Consider the following 20641-nt stretch of genomic DNA (forward strand, 5'->3'; position numbering starts at 1 on the left):
GCCTCTAACATTCATATCCGATTCCTAACATCTTTGCTTCGGCATCATCCCTAAATGCCGCCTTGACGTCCTCGGGTGCGATCCTCAACCGCACCTTTCCACTTCGGTTTCCTTTACCCAACGCATAACCCATTCCATACCCATTTTTAATCCCTAACTCCCCCTCCAATGCTAAAATCCCCGTATTCATTAACTCAACCGCTGCAAATCCCATCGCATGAACGCGCGACTGGGATAATATATATTCTTTTAATACCGCACTAGCCGCACCGGTCACTGCTATTGCACCATCAGATATGCGTTTTGTTTCATCAAGGATATCACCAAGAGCCGATTCGGTAATTCCCGTGCGTCGGACACGTGCGAGGAGGCCGGAAAGAAAGACTTTGGCCGCGAGAGGGAGGCAGCGGAGAGATTGTTGGAGAGGAGTGGATGTCGCTTCCTGGATGGCTTGCTTGATTGTTGCAATTGTGACGCGAGGTAAAGTGACTGGCTGCTGAGCTGATTTAGGCTCATTGTTTTGTGGCTTTAAAAGAGGCTCCTTGATATTGTTTCGGCCGCGACAGCCGCTAGTCTTGCTTGGTGTGGGTGGCAGATCTCCATCTGCATCTAAAGAATGACTGTTGTTCTTCATTTGGAGAGCTTCGCTAGCTTGTTCTGCAATCTCTACTGCACGCCGACAAATGTCGAGTGCGCGACGTGCATCTCCACTAACAGCTGCAACCTTCCGGCTAGCGAATTGTATCGCATCAGAATCCACAATATTTCCCGGAACGTTTTCGAGACGTGAGCCTATAATCTCCATTAACTCCTGATGTTTATATCCCGAAAATGTAATCCGAGTCAAGCCAAGACGACTCGATATTTTGTTGCTGAGAGTTCTTTCTGGGAGGTCCATGGTATTCGCTACGGCTAGAACCACGAGGTGGGAATGTCGTAGAGCCGGCCAGTTAAAGAAATTGTACATGACAGACTGATTTTTTGTAACAAGCTGATCCAGCTCATCCATCAGGACAACACAGGGTACCCGACGCGGGGATGGCCGGGAAAACTCCCGTTCAAGAAGGCCAAGGGCATGAGAGGGTGATACACGATCCCCTTTGAGAGCCTCCCATAGTAGGGAGTAAGACTGGTGCGGATCTGTGACCTTCATCCCGTTTATTTCAACAAAAATGAAATCATCCATCTCTTCGGACATCACTGCTGCATTTAGATGTGCGATGACGTCCCGAACTGTCGCAGTTTTCCCGGTTCCAGGAGGCCCAGAGATATAGATACAAGTTCCAGTACCTTCGGTAATAGCAACACGAAGGCTATCATATACAGTGCAGAACTCTGCATCTCGACAGGGAAGGGAATTAGGAACCGTGGAAACATGGAGAAGATTTCGGGCTTGCCTGTAAGGGGTGGAGAAATATGATGGCGAGAGAATACGTGTTCCAAGGGGCGTGAATTCAAGGGGCTTTTTCACTAAGATCCTGTAATCGCAGTTATTAATCCAGCTCTGTCAAAATTGTTTAGGGGAGCGTTGAAATATTGGCATACCTTTTTTGGGTAGGGGTCATGAGAACCTTTTTGCGTTCTGAGTGGGGAGTCCCTGCTACGGATGTGGTTTTCTGCTTCTTTCTTGGTGTTGTTGGAGTGGCAGCCTTTGCCTATAGCCATATCAATCAACATCCATTTGAATCGTCTCCAATTAAATTGTATCTATGACTTACTTCATGGTCGTCCGCTTTTCGCTTTCGTGACCGCTTTAAACCAGCCTTGATAATCTCGATGAGCTCAAAAATGCCGTCCTCGCTCTCTCTATAAATGTCCTCCCAGATAAACTCTTCCGTATATCTTCCTTGAAGCTGATTGACGCCTCTCCGACAAATGATACACTTGTTATATTCGGCCAAAGCAGACCGGCCCTTTGGGGGTTTACCGTCTGGATATTTGGCATAAAACGCATCCTTAGAAAGCACCTTCGCTTTCCCATTGATCGAAGTTAAGGGGTTTACGTTAAAATCAACGGTAATATACTGCTCATTTGGAAGAGCATCGGATCTCTTCTTCTTTCTCGTAGATAGAAACTCATCTGGCGATGCAAACCACATGATATTTGCAGCTTTCAGTGGACATGTCTGGTCGATGGAGCGTCCATTTTCCTCTGCTTCTTCCTCAAGGAACTCACAGATAATTCCGGCCCAATCCTTGCCCGCTTCGGGGGATTTGAGAAGAACGGTTTGACCCAATCTGCATTCGAAAGAGCCCATTCGCGCTCCTATGATCTTTCTCGGAGCCTGGGCAGGTGCTGAGTTTGACTGTTTGCCTTTCTTCTTTCTCGTCGCATCCTCCTGATGCTGCTCCAAGCCACTAACCGGGAAACTGCAGTCATAAATCCATTCCCAGGGAAGATCTTCACATCCAAGCTCGTCATCAGAATCCTCATGATGAATGCCTCCTTTTGTGAGCCACAGCTTGGCCAATTCCTGCGCTTTCTGTTGAGGGTCCTTTGGTGGCATGGCGTTGAATTGTGGAAACGAATATCACAAGAGCATAATCATCATCGTTCAATCCATCAAACGCATTTTCGTTCAATTCGGTCGAGAAAAGCAAAGTCTCAGTTACGCGAAACCTCGACGCGTCGAGAACGCGAGATTGAGTTTCCAGTATTTCGATTAATCTGTTTGCAGTTTAGCGTGGATTAATGATCCGCTAGTCCTATTAAGGGCTAGTCATAGAATGCATGCTGTGAGCTTTGCGAGAAAAACAAAGGCCCGCTAGAGCACATCCTTGCTCAGTGCGCAAACGACCACGAAAGAACGGCGGTGGTGTGCTGTTCCTGGAGGAGTCCGGTCGCCCGCCTACGACTTCAACAACTATAGTGCTTATCACTTTAATCCAGCTGAGCATTAACCGATTGCGGTCCCTTATGACATTGATCTTATCACACGGCGATTGACTCCGGTCAGCCTCTCCGCCGCCTTCTGATAGTGACACTCACAGGCAGCCCTCCACCGATTAATCCGTCTTTGTCCCCAATCCCCTGGCTACTATTTTCTCTCAATCTTCATCAGCATGTCTTTATTTGGCGCTCAGAAACCTAGTCCGTTTGGGTCTGGTTTAACAACAGGCCAATCCCAGCAGGGTGGAGGTCTTTTTGGTGGCTCACAACAACAGCAGCAGCAAAGCACCTCGCCGTTTGGAACATTGGGAGTGCAGTCAAAACCCGGCGGCCTGTTTGGTGGTGTAGGCCAGCAACAAAGCAGCAGTCCTTTCTCTGCATTTGGTTCCGGCACGCAGCAGCCCCAACAACAAGCTGGCGGTCTCTTCTCTGGGCTCGGAAGTTCAACCCAGCAACAGCCCCAGCAGCAAACGCAGCAAACTGGTAGTCTTTTTACTGGGCTAGGCAGTTCTACCCAGCAACAACCACAACAACAAACCGGTAGTCTTTTTGGAGTTGTAGGCTCCCAACCTCAGCAGCAACCATCGCAGGGTGGAGGTGGCCTCTTCTCTGCCTTTGGCTCGACTTCTCAACAACCGCCACAACAGGCTGGTAGCCTATTTTCAGGTCTTGGTCAGAAGCAACCGCCGTTTGGGTCAACACTTGGTGGCGTTGGGCAACCGCAAGCACAATCTCAATTGGGTCAGACGCTAGGACAATCTCAGGCTCCTGGTTCGACCATATGGACACCCGGCCAAGGGATGACTGGTGGTAAGTTATACGTCATTTCCGGAAGTTGACACCAATGCTAAGAGCCACCCAAGTCCATCGAACTGTTCCGATGCAAATGATGATCGTCAAAGATAAATGGGACCCAATACACCGAGCCTCTCCATTTCGTTCCTACCTGTACAATTATGCGAGCGACGAGACTGCGCCGTTCTTCCAACCAGGTCCAATCGATGATGAGAATAAATGGGAAGACGCTCTGCGGAAGCGTCCTGGGCCCGCGTACGTCCCAGTTCTCGTAAGGGGCTTTTGGGAACTTGGGAAACGGGCCCAGCGACAACGAGACTTTTTGACCATGATACAAACAAGGCTACATGAAATCAACAATGCCCTTACCGAACTACTATCCCGTCATGACCTTACGATTTCAGTCAGGATCGCTGCATGTAGGAGGAAACATCAAGTGTTGAGCCAAAGATGTCTCGCGTTGGCCTCAAAAACGCAGTTGCTTAGGAATCGTGGATATGCCATGGATGAAGCGGAAGAAGAGCTGTCAAAGAAACTGCTCCAGCTTGAACGCTCTATGTTTGATCCAACTCTAAATGGGAGATCCGAAGAAATTTGGGCGAGGATGCTTGCAATCAGAGAAAATACAAAACGTCTACAAATGGAGATTGAACGAACAGGCAAGGGAGCGGCACAACAAGAAGATGACACTTTGAGCGATGCGCAGCTGAAGGCGGCCAAAAAGGTATGACATTGCTTCGCAGGCATTTACCTTGTCAAGTCAATCTTGCTAACCGTGTATAGATTTTGGATGATTATGCGTCACAAATACAACACCTAAATAAAGAACTTGCCGCGATTCAGAAAGATTATGAGGACCTGGAGAAATCTAGCATATCTTAAAGAGATATCCACTCTAACGTTTCCGTCCATCTTGACGTTTTCTTCTCTTCACCTGGACTGTTTACGGATTAATTTGTAACCTCTTTGACCGTGGCGTTGGTGAGAGCGTGAGCGGCTATCGGGTTTATATTTTTTGGGATTTCCCGCCTAGAATCAAAAGCAAGATATTCCAGTACTGCTGGCCAGCTATTTATTGTACATGTGTAATGATGAGACCTGATACACCGAGTTTGCCTTCCCTTAACCAAATCAAATAAAGATCTAAAGTCAAATAGGCTTATCCTATCCTCGAACAATCAAACCGTAATGCATAAGCATGGAGGTTAATGTGCCTGTGCCTAAACGTGCTCCCTGAGATAGTAATGGTATGTATAAAGAGGTTTCGGGAGTGGGCGGTATGCTTCGTAGCTCATAGCTGGCGGTAAATTAAAACAATTTACGGACCAAATCAATGGCGAAAGGAGCTAGGAAAGAACGATAGCAGATCAGCAGCAGCCCTCATGATGAAGTGCAAATTTTTCTAACATACAGAGATATAAAAGGATGCTTCCGGCAACAACCATGTTGACAGTTTGGCGGGCTTCAACTTCCCCGGCCTGCAGGAATAATTGTCAGTCCTGGAAAGTTGCATGCCTCTTTGGTATTGCGATGTTCTGAAGGACCTCATGAGCGAACAAAGTGCTGGCTGACCTTGATCTCTTCCTTGGAGAGCTGCTCTTGACCTTGGCCAATATTAGAACTCCTCTATACTTTGGACAATGTTCCGAAAGTGATTTGAAGGCTTACCTGGCATAAACATCTTGTTAAGATCAGAATAGGGATCCACTCAATGAATAAAGAGCTTGCTAAAATATTTTTAAGTAAGATGTATAATCAGGGTTTGGAGAAGTTGTTGTTTAAGGCCGATGTTGCTGCTGTCATCATAACTTTTTCAGAGGCCCAAAATTTAAAGTTTTGATGCAAACACCAACCAATCCGGTCAAAGAGGAAGCAGATGAAGGTCGCCTTCGAGAACCTCACTGTAGCACCACATTCAGTTCCAGTGGGTTTTCTGTTCAGTCTCCAATTTATATTCACTTTTCTTCCCCCTCTTATTCCTTTGCTCTTCATTTAAAACAACAATACCCTTTCTTAACGCTACCACAACAGCTTTCCTGTTTCACCTGTCCTGTTATCACACTCACCTCCCCGGAGCCTTCTTCATATTGGTTTCTAAGCAAGCCTATTATCAAAATGTCGGCCTCGCCAGAGCCTCGAACTGATTCCCCACCAGTCGATTCCACTATTGACAACGAAGAAACCGTGGCGAACGACCCGGTCCCCACAGATCCTCTTGCCGCCGCGGATCTCTCTGATGATGAATCCGTTCTCTCTGATGTTGATGAAGCGCAGTTTGAAGGTTTTGACCCGGCGAACGTCGCCATCGATGATCGTCCAGCTCTCGCGATCGATGAGGAGAATCTCAAGTTAATCGGTCGCCATAAGCGCAGAAGAACCGAAGAGGAGGACGAGGCGCAGCGCAAGAAGAAAAAGAAGGAATCCAAGCGTGAGAAGAAGAGTCGTAGGAAGCAACGGGATAGCGATGATGCATTCAGCGAAGGCGAAACGGTGGAAGGCAGACGGTCAAGGAAGCGCAAAGAAGGCAGGGAGAGAAGCAGCAAGGTCGTCGATGAAGTGAATGAGGAGGAGTTGGACCCAGCTACACGTATGATCTATTACGGCTACCCGATTTATCGCATTTGTGACTAATTTGTGGTTTCAGGACGTCGTCGTGCCTTGGATCGGATGATGGACGAGGCGTTGAAAAAGCCTACTAAACGACGTGTGAGAAAAGCAGATGGAATCGTATGTGATTGTTTTATCTACATCTACGGACGTCATGCTTATGAATCAACATAGGATCTTGCGGATCAAGCCGATGCAGAGATTGAGGATGTCCGTCGCAGGATGACCGATGCAGCCAGACTTGACAGCATTGCCCGCAGAGAGAACCGTCCCGCCCAGCACAAATTGAAAATGCTTCCCGAGGTAGTCTCGCTGCTAAACCGCAATCAGTATGTGAATAGCTTGGTGGATCCGGAAATCAACCTTCTCGAGGCTGTCAAGTTCTTCCTGGAGCCTTTGGACGATGGCTCGTTGCCTGCTTACGACATTCAGCGAGAGCTTTTCGCCGCGTTATCGAGACTTCCAATCACCAAAGACGCATTAATTGCCAGTGGTATTGGCAAGGTTATCGTGTTCTACACCAAAAGTAAGCGACCACAAACCACAATCAAGCGGCAGGCAGAACGGCTTCTAGCAGAATGGACGCGCCCTATCTTGCAGAAGAGCGATGACTACTCCAAGAGAGTCTATGAAGAAGTTGACTTTGATCCACGGCATGTACCATATTTGCAATTTCCAGTTGTCCTACATTTCTCGTGTTGTAAATCTAACGCTCTTGTTTTCACAGTCAACTTGCCGTTCGCCATCGACAAGTATCCGCCCAAGCCACTGCTGCCGAAGCTCGTGCCAGAGAGCTACTTCCTCCTCGTCTAGCGAGCCGTGCCCGCGCCCAAGGTGGACATACGACATATACAGTTGTGCCTCGCTCCACCCTGGTGCAGGAAAGCAAATTTGCTCGCCCATTGGGTGCTAGCGGCGAGGATCGCTTCAGGCGTATGAAAGCTAGACAGATTGCAGCGACGAAAGCCTCGAAAAGATGAAATTTAAACATCATTAACCAAAATCGTGATGACCACGCTAGGCCCCGTTGGCTTTTATCACTGGATGATGACTACCTTATTTTCTTGCATGCCGGAGGACGAGGTGATTTGCGGAGTCGACAACTTATTAACTAATAACTTCCCCTACCCCATTATTCATACTGCCTCTTTATCCGCTTTGTTGTTTTGCTTTGGTTCTGTAACGATACGTGATTTTCATCCCCTTGAAGCTTTTCTTGTTCTCGATGGCGTCCCGGGAGGTGGATTAGGCTAGGGAGCAAATGGCGGCGTGGGTTACAGCGAAGGTAACTAGTATCAACAATAAACCCAAATTATCTGTTATGAATTACTGGCGGCCCTCCAGTCTCAAGGCTACCTGCGCTGGGGAGACAAAACCGAGAATGCTTGCAATTGAGCAGGGCGTTGAAGGCGTGCATTCAGTTCTACGAATGCCTCCTGGCTTCAGTGCTATCAAGCGCGCACCCTTGCACTCCACTGGTACATAATATACGCCGCACGGGCGGTTTTCCTTTGCTGAGTGGCAATTATGACATATGCATATATATATTAATTACATGGAAGTGAAAGGGTTGGGGAATATCGGGCCTGGACTCGACAGGGGGCCTAATTATCGAGTACAGAAGAGTCAGCTTGGGAAAAGACCGTAATTTGTGGCTATATGGCTCTCTAGTTTGGCCCTGGCTTTGCTCGTCACATCGCTGGATGAGGAGTGAAGCCGCATGGCTCATACGAGCGGAGGATTCCGATAGGTAACGTATAAGTGGAAATTGGGGTCTATCATAGTTGGCCTAACGACAAAATTTGCAAATCAAGGCTTGTTAATATGGATTACTTTATTTCTGCAAAGAGGTCATTATCAGTGGACACCTATACCCAAGGTATAATGACCGGAGCTGAAACCGTGAAAGCCAATGACTAGCCCTTCACCTCTACCATTTCAAGGAAAGCGCTCGTTCTCAAGGACATGACGATAGGAGTCCGCGGTAGGTATACTCTGCGGAACATTCTGTTTAGCGATGATAATTACCCCGGTGCTGCGGAAGATCTCTGTCGGACAGGAACCCAGAGTCTCCAGCTGCAAAGAGGCATGTGTACATTAGCTGCATCGCAGCCTTCTGCACGACAACATTTTTGCAAAATAATAGTACTGTTATGAGGAGGGCTCGCGGGCAAACACCATACGCATCGAACCGTAACAGTCATGGGGAAGCAATGTGACGGCCAGCCATCTTCCCCCTCTAACCGGATGGTGCGGGCCAGAAGAGCAAAGAGGAATGCGTCTGACACCCTGTCATACGTAAACTGCTCCGGAGGTGCTCTATCACCACAGAACCGTCCTTTCACTCTCATATCCGATCGGTCGCTCTTCGGCCTCAATTCCGCACACTTCCTTTCATACTGTCCATTCCAAGGAACGGGATACGATTTCCTGAACTCGGGAAAGAATATCTTTTCCGTGGTGTCCTCCGCCGGCAAACAACTCAGCCAGAAACATGGCTAGTCGTGATACCCACAGTAGTAGGGAGTACTCGCGTGGCGGAATTGGCTCCGAGAAACCACGAAGGCCACGATTATCGATCCCAAGCATACCCCGCCGGGCTTCCAAACACGAGGAAAAGACTTGCCTCCTTTTTTTAAGTTGATAATTTGTCCGCTGCGGAGCAAGCAGCTCTGATTCACAGGGGCCAACTACATGCATATTTCTTAGCCAGTTGATGGGCTAGCGGGCAGAAATTGGCACAGTATTGTTGTAATCAGCCCTGCCAGAGCTACTCCGTAGATTGCAGCTGATAACAACTTGGCTGGCCCCTTGAGACGGCGAACAAGTCGAATCGCTGGTTGTTCATTTAAGGTTCAGATCGGCAACCAGCCAAGCTGCTATAAGTTAACGAGTGAATGCTCATGGAGAACCAAAATAACATGCAAAGTGACGGCAAAACCCAACTCGCAAACACCTTTGTTAGCCAAAGCTTAAGGTGATTACTCGAGGCTCGTGTACCAGGGCCTATAGGTACGAGGCAATTTTCTCTGGAGCGTATCTGCCGAATAACGAGCGGGGTATTTTTGATCATCGCTCACCCAAGATGTTACTCATGTATCTTGGAGAACCCCAACGTTGACGCCTCCGGAGTGCGGAGTAGGCGGGTTTTCTTTGTAGATCCGGGGAGGGGGAGTAACTCGGTGGATACCTAGCCACGAGGAACAGTATGTAGCTCATGGTAATCACACTTGGGTGTATGAATGTAGAGTAGCAGAACACAAGGTAGGCTTGCAGATAATATCTTTCGCTCCCCTTGCCCATCGTCCGATGGATGTTGCAGTTCTATATGTAGTGTTGGTTATCCCATACATCTGGAGCAGCAGAATAGCCCGGTTATTGGCATCCAGCACACCGAAATCACCCTTCCAACTACTCGGTTATTTAAATAGAAGTATGCCACTACATGTTAAACTTCAGGTTAGAATTAAGGCCATTGATACTCTGTAGAAACTACTAATATTGAACAGCACAAATGAAGTATAAGGAACACCATATTCTGCTTGAAGCATGAGATATAACTAGTAGCAACTCAGGAAAGCATATCTGCTTGCTTGATTCAAAAAGCCGAAGGGCAATTCGTCCTATTCCACTGGAACACTGATTCACTGCCTGGAGGCTTATCTTGCGGATTTAGGCAAGAGTTATTCACCGGATCCTGATCACAAACGATATCTGAAGTTCCTATTCTCTTTATCCGTCATATCTTCAAATCCTTCAAGAGCTTCCTCCGCCTCATCCGTACATTGTCCTAAGCGATCTCGGCTCTTGTTGTCAAAATAGCATAATGTCGTGTAGAAAACTTGCAGGACTATCCCGGCCCCGTAAGTAGCCAATAACCCCTTGATTGCAGACATGTATCGCGGCGCCTCATGAGCAATAAACAGGTGAGGCCCTGCTATATTTCCCGCGCAATAACAAGCGAAATATAGCCCCATTACGGTAGAGCGCTTGGTATGGCCTGACACATTTAAAGATGGCAGCGTCCAAGTTAGAACGATGGGGGACCCGACGACAGTCTGTAGCGATGCACACGCCACGAGCGAGTAACGGTTTTCGAGTGGGATGGTTAAAATACCGATCAGCCCTGCTACTCCAGGAAGACACGAAAGCAAGACCGTTACACCGACCATATTTCGGATGGTAGAAATGTAGCCAAACACGATACCCAGAATTATCTGAGTACCGCCGGAAGGGGTCTGGAGTAAACTGGCTTGCAGGCCAGAGAACCCAAACCCTTTGATTAACGCGCTCAGAAAGTTGCTTACTCCGCCATTCAGAATCCCGTAGCATACTCCCATGAGCAAAACTAGATAGGATTTCGGGTCGAGTAAAGCTTCTTTGAGTTGATATGGGCGGAACTTTGCATTCTGAATTCCAGTTTTATTGCGCCGGATACGCCACACTGCGACGACCCGTTCATACTCAGTGAGCATTTTTGCGTTATGGGGCCCATCTGGCATAAAAAGTACTAGCACGATTCCCCAAGCGACTGTCATTGCGCCAACGACCTAAAACTTCGGTTAGGTACTCTCTAATTTAAAAGGGTCGTTCCAAAAAACATACAAGATAGATAAGCTTCCAGTTGGGAACGGAGAGATTATCAACATGTCCTAGGCCATAGCTGAGGAGGGCACCGATGATAGATGCCATGCCGTTGGTAGAAAGCCAGAATGATGTCCTTAGAGGTTGCTCCTCACGAGTCCATAGGGTAGCAGAGAGCAAAAGCCAAGCCGGAGACACACAAGCCTCCACGGCGCCGAGGAAGAATCGCACAGCGAAAAAACCTGCGAAGTTGAAAACTGCAGCTTGAAGCATACAAATTCCTCCCCAGACGAAGAGCATGTAGCCCACGAACTTCCCAACTGGCACTCGTTGAAGAATGAGGTTAGACGGGTATGAGCCCACAAACCAGCCAAAATACAGGGCTGAAGCAACCCAAGAGTACTCATCACCGCTCATATGAGTATCCTCTTGGAGGCCATAAGCATTGGAGTAGTTAAGACTCGAGGATGGTTAGATGCTGGACTTTCATTTTGAGGAGATAGCTTACGTCATTTTATCCAAAAAGCTCAACATATAGGTGGTCATCATCATTGGAAGCACGAGCAAATCCAATTTCCATCGGACTCTCCCAACATCTCTTGCGAGTTGCTCCTGGTCGTATTGTAGAGACTGCTGGAAGAGACCCAACCCAATATCTGTGTGAACCGTAGAGTCCTTTTTTCCGTAGTCAATGGCGGCGCTGAACACCTTGCTGAGGCCGCCACTCTTTTCTGTCTCTGTGGCTACATTATTGCTCTCGAATACCGTTTCATGCCCCTGTATACAAGGATTCTCCTCCGTGAATTTCTCCTCATCTACCATGTTGAAGTGAGGTATATGAAAGGAGAGCTGTTGCCAATTCAATCAAGTATATGGGTATAAGATGGGTTTTCCGATGACGGCCTTCCATGAAGAAGTGCCAACCCAGAATGTGGCGATAGGAGGATATAAATCATCAAGAGAATTAAACATTGTCCAGTGCAGGACTGACGATCTTTGCTGGTGTCGCCATAGTTGGCCAAAGCTGCATGGGCTGAAGATAGAACATGATCAGAGTGGCCTTCGGCCGATAAGGAGAAAAGGGAAAGTTGCTGCGGAAACTTTCCGCAGGAGGTACGGTGAGGATTTTATTCATTTTTGTGAAAGTCATAAAGTCGATTGTATCAAGTCCTCTTAGGGTATTATGCTTGATCTTGCTCGTTAGGGCAAAGAGTGTCAGGCATAGGTCGAGAACTGTTGGATTAAACTGTTAGTTACCCCAGGCCAAGCAGACGGGATAAGCACTGGGGAACGTGCTCTCCACATGGGGCAAATCCCTAGCTTGTTGGTTAACGTACTCCGTAGCTAAGTTAACTAGTAACCTTGACCAGAAAACGGGCTAGACCCAATCGACGTGTTTGTCATGCCGCTTTGAGACCTAGCTCATGTAATCTGATAGTAATGTGGATCCGAGACTTACCAGGCTTGAGACAAGATGTCGCTCTCGGCTCTAACGGAGAAGCGGATGCAATTCATTGGGAGATAAAGCCGACAAAGGCCTTTCGACATCCGTCGAGCGATTGTCAACCTGGCAAAAGCGTGGCGATATCTAGCATTATCATCAAAACTTTGCATTGCCGACAAAATACCAGTCATGGCGTCGGCTCGGCATCAATTCCGTCAGCTTCTGTGGACGTCGAGAATTACCAATTCCGTGCATTTTCGCCGCATGGCAGGACAGGTCCCTTGAATTTGTGGTTATGGAACAGGATGACTGAGACACGCCGAAGAAAATGTGACGAGCGTGACCCGAGTGTCGAGCATAAAGGAAAGCACCGTCAACTCATAACCAGAACTCATTCTGATGCGAGTATATTTTCCTAACGAATTCCAACGACACATTTCGCAGCCTGGTAGTTTTGGCCACTAAATAATAGCAGAATCAGCAGTTTTAACGCTCTCCCAATTTGCAAACACAGAAAGCAATCCAACAATATCTGACCCTTCGCGTGACAGGGAAAACATGCAACATGAACGACAGCAAACACAAGACGTTCCCCGTCCCAGGCATGAAGCGTTGTCATCCGCACTAGCCGGAGGCGATGAGGAGAACCAGTTAGAGAACCAGCTATCCCAGACAATATCTGGCACGTTATCATTTCCTGAAGGAGGTCCGGCCGCCTGGCTTGTTGTCTTTTCGTCCTTTTGCTTGATCGCCGCGAGTTTTGGAATGGCTAATTCCATGGGGATTTTTCAATCGTACTGGCAACTGAATCAACTCTCTGCCTACAGCTCGCAGGCAATTGGATGGATATCCTCGACCCAAGTATTCTTAACCCTCTTCCTCGGCGTGCAGGTCGGGCCGCTTTTCGATCGATATGGGCCCAGGATATTAACACTCGTGGGTTCAGTGGGATGTGTCGGGTATGTGCTATTATTGGGGGAATGCACAAAGTATTGGCACTTCATGCTTTGCTTTGGAGTGTTGGCCGGAATTAGCTGTGCGATCCTCACTACCGTTGCGCTTTCAGTGATCTCCCACTGGTTTGAAGCGAGAAGAGGCTTAGCAACTGGAGTTGCGTTCATGGGCACAAGCTTAGCGGGGATATCGTTTCCTTTAGCGCTGAATCCCATATTAAATCATTTTTCGTGGGCTTGGTCAATGCGGTTGTTGGCGCTTGTCATATTTGTCCTTGTGTTCCTAGGCAATCTGTTCATTCGAGGCCGGCTCCCAACTGGGAAGCAAAAAGGAGTCGTCAGTTTGAAATGCTTTCAGGATCCAAAATTCACCTGGGCCACTGTTGGAATCTCGTGTATGTTAAAAACCCTTTTCTTATGTATCCCGCACCAAGAGAATACTCACAAAGTAATTTAGGTTTCGAGTTTGTGCTCTACTCCACGTTTGGACTGCTCCCTACTTACGCCCTTGAACAAGGGTTTGGGCAGCGGACGAGTTTTAACTCGATTGCGATACTAAATGCGTTAGTATATTCATTCCTGATGTTCGACGAACAGCTACTAACTCGGTCAAAACAGCGGCTCAGCAATTGGGCGATTCACAGCTGGGTTCATTGCAGACAGCTATGGTCGGTACAATAGCATGTTACTCTCCATTTTGATCTCTGTATTTGCTACGTTAGCGCTCTGGTTGCCTGTGGGCCATAATGTTGCTTTATTTTATGTCATGGTGCCTGTGTTTGGTTTCGGCTCTGGGAGTGTCGTGAGCCTCGCTCCAGTGTGCATAGGACAGCTCTGCAAAGCAAGTGAGTACGGTCAATGGTTTGGCACAAGTTATAGCATGGTGGCCCTCGCGTAAGCCGTCCAGTGTGACCCGAATGATTGAAGTCATGCTGACAACAGGATTAGTACTCTAATCTCTATTCCAATCACAGCCGAACTCCAATCAAGAGCGGGAACAACGGCGTTTGTTGCTTTCTCCGGAGGGGTGTTGGTTCTCGCGCTGGTTTCTTTTTTAATGGCGAGATGGGCCTGCCTTGATTACAGGTGGAAAGGGAGAGTGAAAATATGAAAGTGTCAAAAGATGAAACGCAAGACAATGCAGTACCGTGTGAAATCAATACCGCGACTAAGGGTTTGGCCATAATTGGAATTCCATCCGCAGCTCTCGTACGCGGTGTGGATCGCAGTTAGGTTTTCCCGACATCACACCGCACAAGTTGGTTTATAGCATTGTTGCCATAAAAGTCGGCGAAAAGTGAAAAATAGCGATTCTATCAGGGAGGTTGAAGTGTTTCGCAAATGTTTGGCGATCGGTGAGGTCGGGATGGCCTCTGAGAGAGAGTAGTCGGACCACAGTCCTTCTGATTCCCAGTCGTTGTGCCCGGGGATTCTCCGCCGCCGGATTGATTTCGATTGCCCGATGGACGCACCGGCGAACCTAGCACTAGATGACGGACCGAGATTCGAGTATGCTACATTTTTTGCATCCGGATACCACCCGGCAGCTGAAATTGGACACATCCTTCATGCCAGATCATTGAGAACTTCACTTGCCTGGACCGAAGTTCACCTGGTACAGCCATTTTGTCTCAAACGAGCCCCTTGAAGCCAGTCCAACGATGTCAATGTGTCACGTCGGCGGAAACAATATCCTCGGCTGAGCAACCAATGACCCGAGGTGTGATTACGTGCTTGACTAGATATTTGGCCTGTATGTAGTTAACGGTGTCAGAAGATTCACACTTGTTCAATATACAGTGGAAGCTGACGGCAATGCTGAGCACATTTCATTTCTATGAAGATTGAAAATCAACAATCCTATTATCATTTCTTGTTAGCCCACAGGTCTTGTACTGTTGAAGATTCTGTTAAATTGAGTGAGGAGGGTACGCACAGTCCGTGGTCAAGTTTCGGCGACAGGCAACAGGAATAGGAATTAATATGTAGATGCTGATAGTATTGAATAGTCATGATCTGTAGCTTTCAGTAAAATGTCACTATCAAAAGGTAGGGTCCATAGAAGCGCCTTATATCACTCCATGGTTGGCAAATTCCGTTTCAAATCTTTCAACTCAAAGCGTCCAGCGGGCTTGGTTCGAATACCAATAACGCCAAAACAGAATAGGTTAAGTTACCACATTGGAACTGTAAAGATAACTTGGCAGTTTAATATGGGCCTCCCAGGGCTCCGTGCTATTCTCTAAACGCGCATAGCTGAGTAATGATACCTGCTGCCAGGCTTTTTTTTGATATCTTTGGTACCTAAAATGCCTCTTCTCGTGTAAAGTGAATTATTCTGATCTCAATTCTCTCGATTAACAGGCTCAGGACTTATTCGAGTCTTGTAGAGCAGCATGTCATGAGAGCCTGCAATGCTTGCAACTCAACTATCACCTGAATCATTGTTGTTTTGCGGGGCCATCAGCCTCAGAAGTCTTCTTCGACAGACACTAGAGCTTGCAGAAAAGGCGCCAGCCAGCATGGTGGGATGCTGGAAAAAGTGAAAAACAATAACAAACAATTTACCAATCTCTCACTTGTTTCCAACAATGATCTGATGGGAACATTAGGCATCGAAGTTGCGCACCTCTGTGGGTGGAGGTCCCGGGTTCTCCTCCACGTGACCCAAACTATATTTCAGCCTTATCACCGTCCGCTGCAACCTCGACTGTCATCATAATCACCCCAACCTTGAAGACCACGCAGGATGGGTTCTGTTGTTCTTCCACACTTGCCTACAGCTTGGCATGTCGACCAAGCTATTCTTTCTGAAGAGGATAGGCTGGTTGTCATTCGTTTTGGACGCGACTGGGACAAAGACTGTAGGCAGATCCATAACAAATGCGTTTGTTTTCTAACCTACCCACCCTAACTAACTCTCTCATAGGCATGGCCCAGGATGAAGTTCTTTACAAAGTTGCAGACCGTGTGAAAAGCTTTGCTGTCATTTATCTTTGCGATATTGACCAGGTTCCGGATTTCAAACAGATGTACGAACTTTACGACCCGATGACAATCATGTTCTTTTTTCGCAACAAGCATATGATGTGCGACTTTGGCACGGGAAACAATAATAAATTGAACTGGGTGCTTGAGGACAAGCAGGAGTTGATTGATATTATAGAGGCAATTTACAGAGGCGCTAAGAAGGGAAGGGGCTTGGTTGTTAGTCCAAAGGGTGAGTGGGATTTTGTCTGTCATCACCCTTGTCGCATTTATCCCTAAGCTAATAGCGGGAATTTTTCATAGACTATTCCACGAGATATCGTTATTAATGCGTGGCAATTGTGGCGTTGCTCTCAATAACTAAAGCCATTACTCAAGATAGAATTTCCACAAAACTATGAATTTGGGTTGGTTCATTACTGGATCTGATTCAGGGGGCTATCTTCAGGGTTTCCATGCCGGATATGATAAACAATGGTATGTTTAAATGACCTAGCGTCTGTCGATATCTCCGTTTCAATGCCAAAGCTTAAATTTCATGTGTCATCGAGATTTCCTTTGGTAGATATGTGAGGTTGCTTTCTAGTTAATCGGAAAGCCCCAGGGCTGTACAAACTCGACCTCTGGTATTCCCAAAAGATATATTTGTAACCGGAACGGTGGCAACACTGGACTCCGTGGCACCTGTCGTGGATTGGAAGCCTCAACATTCCGTACTATGCAGAATTTTTGGCGTCACATATCTGACAAGCATACCGTGTCCAGACATCCCGAATGGAGGGGGTTCTAGGGAGACATTGATATTTCAACTAGCTCCCGAGAATGGATCTCTCCAACCGAGGAGAAGGGACTCAAGGCCTACCCTTGTATACACCTTCTACATTCAGAAGCCGACTTGCTTGGCTCGGTCTACTTTTCGCAAATATGCTCGCAACCGTTAACTATGTGAAATTCCAGCAAGAACCGGTTGTCCTATCGACCAGAGAGTCCCTGGATTCAGGCAACCTTTGAAGCATAGGTTTCCAAGTGGCTTTAGAATCGGAGGGTACGGCCCGCCAGGTCACCTGAATGTGGTGGCCGAATGGCCTCTGCACCACCGAGATGGACTCCGTAGACTTTGAGTCTTCGATGTCTCCTGGGACCAGCCGATTTGGCTCGGCCATCCGAAAAATTAATTTGCGCGGAAAAGTGGGTCGGCTCGATGACTCAGCATAGATCGGCGCAATCCGATCGGTACAAACTTTAATTGGACATCAAATTCTGACTTTTCGATTTTTTTCTGATATTCAGTTTGGAGTAACTCCGTAGCTCGGAGCGATTAGATTGGAAGACATGTTATGTTCACGTGTTTCTTATTGGAAGAGCTGATTTATTCCTATGCGGTGAGAACCCTCCTGGCTTTAATGTATATGATTATACATACATACCCTGGCGCAATCAATGCAGCGAGAAATGATTGCTGTAAGTCACTGCTAGATCCATACCCAAGTATTTGGCTCTTGGTCGCCTTCTCATTCCTTCTTCTGTGCTGAGACACCTGTAACCAGCCTTGAGGAAGTGAATCGGGAGAGTAAAGAGTATCCAACGGGGTATGCGAGCACCCTGTTGAATTATCAGTAATTACTAAACTATTGTGTAGCGCTACAGCCGATCACCTCTGCAGAGAGGACAGCTATCTGCGTCGAGGATGCTCTACCGAAGACCCTTGCAGGTATCATGGCGCTGTCCTATCAGTACAATAACGGGACCCCGAAGGAACCGGCCGGTAGCGCACCATCACTACTTTTACCGACTCAATTTACATGTAAGATATGTATCTCCTTTCCATAGCTACTGGGTAAATCGTGATTGACAACCGTCAGGTCCAACGCCAACATATTTCCTCAAAAGCCGAAGGCTGTAAAAGCGGCAACACTGATGAGGCTTCTGAACTTCCAGACGAACAACAGATCTTCGTCACATACAAACCTCTTCTTGAGAAGAAAAGTAAGGGAAAACTTATAAAGGGTGTTTCTCTTAGAAATATTGTCATCAGTCACAAACGGGCTGCAGAGTCCCTGGTTGAAAGACTCGGAATTGATACGATTGTTAAGACCCTAAAATCTCTTGTGCAGAAGGGCGTGTTTCATTCCGAGTCAAAAGCCAAAGAACAATTCCCAACTTTGTTTGAGACTTCATCCACGCAAGCTGCAGAGCATCCTCAATCGGAGGAAAACACGCTCGAGCCGGGGAGTGAAATCCTTGAGCAAGTGAGCCTTTTAGATCAAGAAACCCCGCAAAAAGACGAGGTTCAACCCGCCGGTGAAGTGGATATTGCCGAAGAGACAAAAACCCGAAATTCTACTCCGCGTAAGCCGTTAGCGACGACTAATTACGGTGCCTTGGATGCGCAGTGCTCTGGGACCAATATTCCGGGGACGAAAGTTCGCTCGTTGTTCCCGCCATACATCCCGTACAAGGTCCAGCACACCATTCTTTCGAAAATTCAAACTTTACTGGAAAAGAGTTGCTATGAATTCACTTCAAAGTGGGCACCTGCACTGGCCTCCGAGAGAGGATGGGATTGTCCTGAGGCTATCGAATTGAATAGGTGGACGGGAAACATGTATTATCGACTCAAAAATCTGCCGGACGGTGCTCTGGACAATAGGTATAACTCGGACATATCCTCTGTGTTCGCCTCCTTGTGTGGACTTCGACATGCCGCCGTGCACCGGCTACATGTTAGTGTCAGGGGATTAGATGACATGATCCACAATGCTATAATTTTCACCGGCATGATTCGGGACACTACCAGGGAGTGTCAGTTGAACGAGCTGCATCTCGAACTTAAGAGGATCACGCGATCGCAAGAGTTACACTTGCATTTCCTCGAAAGCCGATTAAAGGATGAATTCACCAAGATACGAGAATTAAGAGAGGAACTGAATAGGAGGGAGCAAAGAGCTTTAGACGCCATGCTAAGAGAAAATAACGAGAATCGATTTCTAGTTGGAGAGTTGTTAGAAGAATCCTTTGGCAAAGTTTTCAACAGTGGCCTCGAAGATGAGAAGCTGGAATTCGACGCGAGCAGTACGAAACAGAGACTGCCAGAATTGGGAAACAATGATGAAAATGAGGTCATTATGTCGCAAGCGAAAAAGGATGACGGGTTCCTGACTATGAAGGATGCATCCCCTAATTTACCTAGAACTCAAATGAAACTAAAATCCCCACTATCCGAAGACGAAACCGCAACATTAGAGGCAGAACTCCCGGATGAACTGTCAAGAGTTGATGGATCGACACCGGACGACCGCTCAGTAAAGCCCGCTGAGATGTTGCCAGCATTGGAAGATTCGGCTAAAAGTTCTCCAGGCAAGAATGCAGAACTTGAGGACGCAGTGACTGACAGTCATGCGTCAAATCCGGCTCCAGAATTTGATGGTTCAGAACGACAGGTTAATGAGGACGAAAAGGAGTCCAAGGATGCTGAATCATTATTTCAGACAACGGAGCAACGTGATGGGCAGGAACTTGCACTAGACAATACCCGGCCTGGGGAACTGGAAGCTGAAAGGTTAGTGGTGCAAGACCAAGAACCCAATCCCCTTAAACCTTTGGATTCACAACCACGTCTATTAGCGCCGACGTCAAATCCAACCAAGCTTGCATGGCCAGCATCCCCAGTTTCGGAGGTAGTGGGGATCCCATCAGCAACAGAAACCAGAACGGTTGCCTCACCGCCTGAAAAGCCAACTGATGAAATGGCGACTGGATCGTCAACTCAGCCCTTGACAGCCAAGGGAAGTGCACAGCAACTGATCTCCGGTCCTAAATCCACGTCCCAGATGAAACAATGTTATATTTTATGAAAGTTAGCCTTTGAGCGCAATGCTTAGTATTAGGACATACCCCTATCGAGGTAGTCTTTGGGCATTATTCCCCCAGGAGTTTGGGTACGTACAAGGTCAGCACCGAACTGAGCCGGGCTAGGTTCAAGGAATCTGTATAATAAGGGAGGTGAATAAAGTATGGGATCTCTCATGTTACTTTACTGCTTTACACCTTTTTCCCCTGCATCATATCCTGTAACATACTAGATTGGGATAATCCCTTGGGCGTTATTAGATTTTATATTTATATTTTTCTTTTCTCGCTTGTTTGTTGAGAGCTGGCTAGTGCAGCAGGCTCCTCGACGGCTTGATAGATGTTGTGTTTGCCATACAATAGGTAAGATACATGATGTGTGTTGAATTTTATGAACCGTCGAATAAATCGTTAACTAACCAACCGGCAGTCAGTCAGTTAATACAGCTGGGACGAACTCTTGATATGTAGCATTTAGTTAACTACAGCAAGCTAACTACGGCAAAAGGAATCCGAGCTGGGATAACAACA

The 20641-nt window shown here is 47.3% G+C and overlaps 9 protein-coding genes across 9 annotated transcripts; 6 read left to right on the forward strand and 3 right to left on the reverse strand.

Annotated features, from left to right (window-relative positions):
* Positions 1 to 4: 4 nt before the first annotated feature.
* CIMG_08981 (origin recognition complex subunit Orc1) lies at positions 5 to 2507 on the reverse strand (the record flags this gene model as incomplete). Its single annotated transcript, XM_001239359.2, has 3 exons — positions 5 to 1478; positions 1546 to 1655; positions 1719 to 2507. 3 exons carry the CDS (start codon positions 2505 to 2507, stop codon positions 5 to 7), a joined length of 2373 nt encoding a protein of 790 aa, XP_001239360.2.
* Positions 2508 to 2798: 291 nt separating this feature from the next.
* Positions 2799 to 4647, forward strand: CIMG_08982 (nucleoporin). Its single transcript, XM_001239360.2, has 3 exons — positions 2799 to 3700; positions 3754 to 4409; positions 4469 to 4647. Exons 1-3 carry the CDS (start codon positions 3064 to 3066, stop codon positions 4565 to 4567), a joined length of 1392 nt encoding a protein of 463 aa, XP_001239361.1. The 5' UTR covers positions 2799 to 3063; the 3' UTR covers positions 4568 to 4647.
* A 1153-nt stretch (positions 4648 to 5800) lies between these two features.
* On the forward strand, positions 5801 to 7272 carry CIMG_08983 (transcription factor iws1; the record flags this gene model as incomplete). Its single annotated transcript, XM_001239361.2, has 4 exons — positions 5801 to 6272; positions 6330 to 6412; positions 6467 to 6945; positions 7020 to 7272. 4 exons carry the CDS (start codon positions 5801 to 5803, stop codon positions 7270 to 7272), a joined length of 1287 nt encoding a protein of 428 aa, XP_001239362.2.
* Positions 7273 to 7613: 341 nt separating this feature from the next.
* On the forward strand, positions 7614 to 8794 carry CIMG_08984 (uncharacterized protein; the record flags this gene model as incomplete). The annotated part of the gene is made up of 4 exons (XM_001239362.2): positions 7614 to 7770; positions 7964 to 8042; positions 8236 to 8276; positions 8493 to 8794. The coding sequence occupies 4 exons, from the start codon at positions 7614 to 7616 to the stop codon at positions 8792 to 8794; spliced, it is 579 nt and encodes a 192-aa protein (XP_001239363.2).
* Positions 8795 to 9831: 1037 nt separating this feature from the next.
* On the reverse strand, positions 9832 to 11698 carry CIMG_08985 (MFS allantoate transporter; the record flags this gene model as incomplete). The annotated part of the gene is made up of 3 exons (XM_001239363.2): positions 9832 to 10842; positions 10898 to 11336; positions 11385 to 11698. The coding sequence occupies 3 exons, from the start codon at positions 11696 to 11698 to the stop codon at positions 9994 to 9996; spliced, it is 1602 nt and encodes a 533-aa protein (XP_001239364.2). The 3' UTR covers positions 9832 to 9993.
* Positions 11699 to 11880: 182 nt separating this feature from the next.
* On the forward strand, positions 11881 to 15153 carry CIMG_08986 (MFS monocarboxylate transporter). Its single transcript, XM_001239364.2, has 4 exons — positions 11881 to 13668; positions 13731 to 13836; positions 13892 to 14167; positions 14222 to 15153. The coding sequence occupies exons 1-4, from the start codon at positions 12879 to 12881 to the stop codon at positions 14382 to 14384; spliced, it is 1335 nt and encodes a 444-aa protein (XP_001239365.2). The 5' UTR covers positions 11881 to 12878; the 3' UTR covers positions 14385 to 15153.
* Positions 14382 to 15375, reverse strand: CIMG_12256 (uncharacterized protein). The gene is made up of 3 exons (XM_012358312.1): positions 15210 to 15375; positions 15100 to 15133; positions 14382 to 15024 (listed from the first exon to the last, which is right to left on the reverse strand). The coding sequence occupies exon 3, from the start codon at positions 14834 to 14836 to the stop codon at positions 14519 to 14521; it is 318 nt and encodes a 105-aa protein (XP_012213735.1). The 5' UTR covers positions 14837 to 15024; positions 15100 to 15133; positions 15210 to 15375; the 3' UTR covers positions 14382 to 14518.
* A 272-nt stretch (positions 15376 to 15647) lies between these two features.
* On the forward strand, positions 15648 to 17774 carry CIMG_12257 (thioredoxin-like protein 4A). Its single transcript, XM_012358313.1, has 4 exons — positions 15648 to 16137; positions 16203 to 16493; positions 16565 to 16738; positions 16827 to 17774. Exons 1-3 carry the CDS (start codon positions 16023 to 16025, stop codon positions 16588 to 16590), a joined length of 432 nt encoding a protein of 143 aa, XP_012213736.1. The 5' UTR covers positions 15648 to 16022; the 3' UTR covers positions 16591 to 16738; positions 16827 to 17774.
* Positions 17591 to 20398, forward strand: CIMG_12258 (uncharacterized protein). Its single transcript, XM_012358314.1, has 4 exons — positions 17591 to 17722; positions 17901 to 18065; positions 18124 to 19820; positions 19886 to 20398. The coding sequence occupies exons 1-4, from the start codon at positions 17702 to 17704 to the stop codon at positions 19989 to 19991; spliced, it is 1989 nt and encodes a 662-aa protein (XP_012213737.1). The 5' UTR covers positions 17591 to 17701; the 3' UTR covers positions 19992 to 20398.
* Positions 20399 to 20641: the final 243 nt, after the last annotated feature.

This window comes from Coccidioides immitis (assembly GCF_000149335.2).
Source record: "Coccidioides immitis RS genomic scaffold supercont3.5, whole genome shotgun sequence".
In the NCBI taxonomy this organism is placed as follows: domain Eukaryota; kingdom Fungi; phylum Ascomycota; class Eurotiomycetes; order Onygenales; family Onygenaceae; genus Coccidioides; species Coccidioides immitis.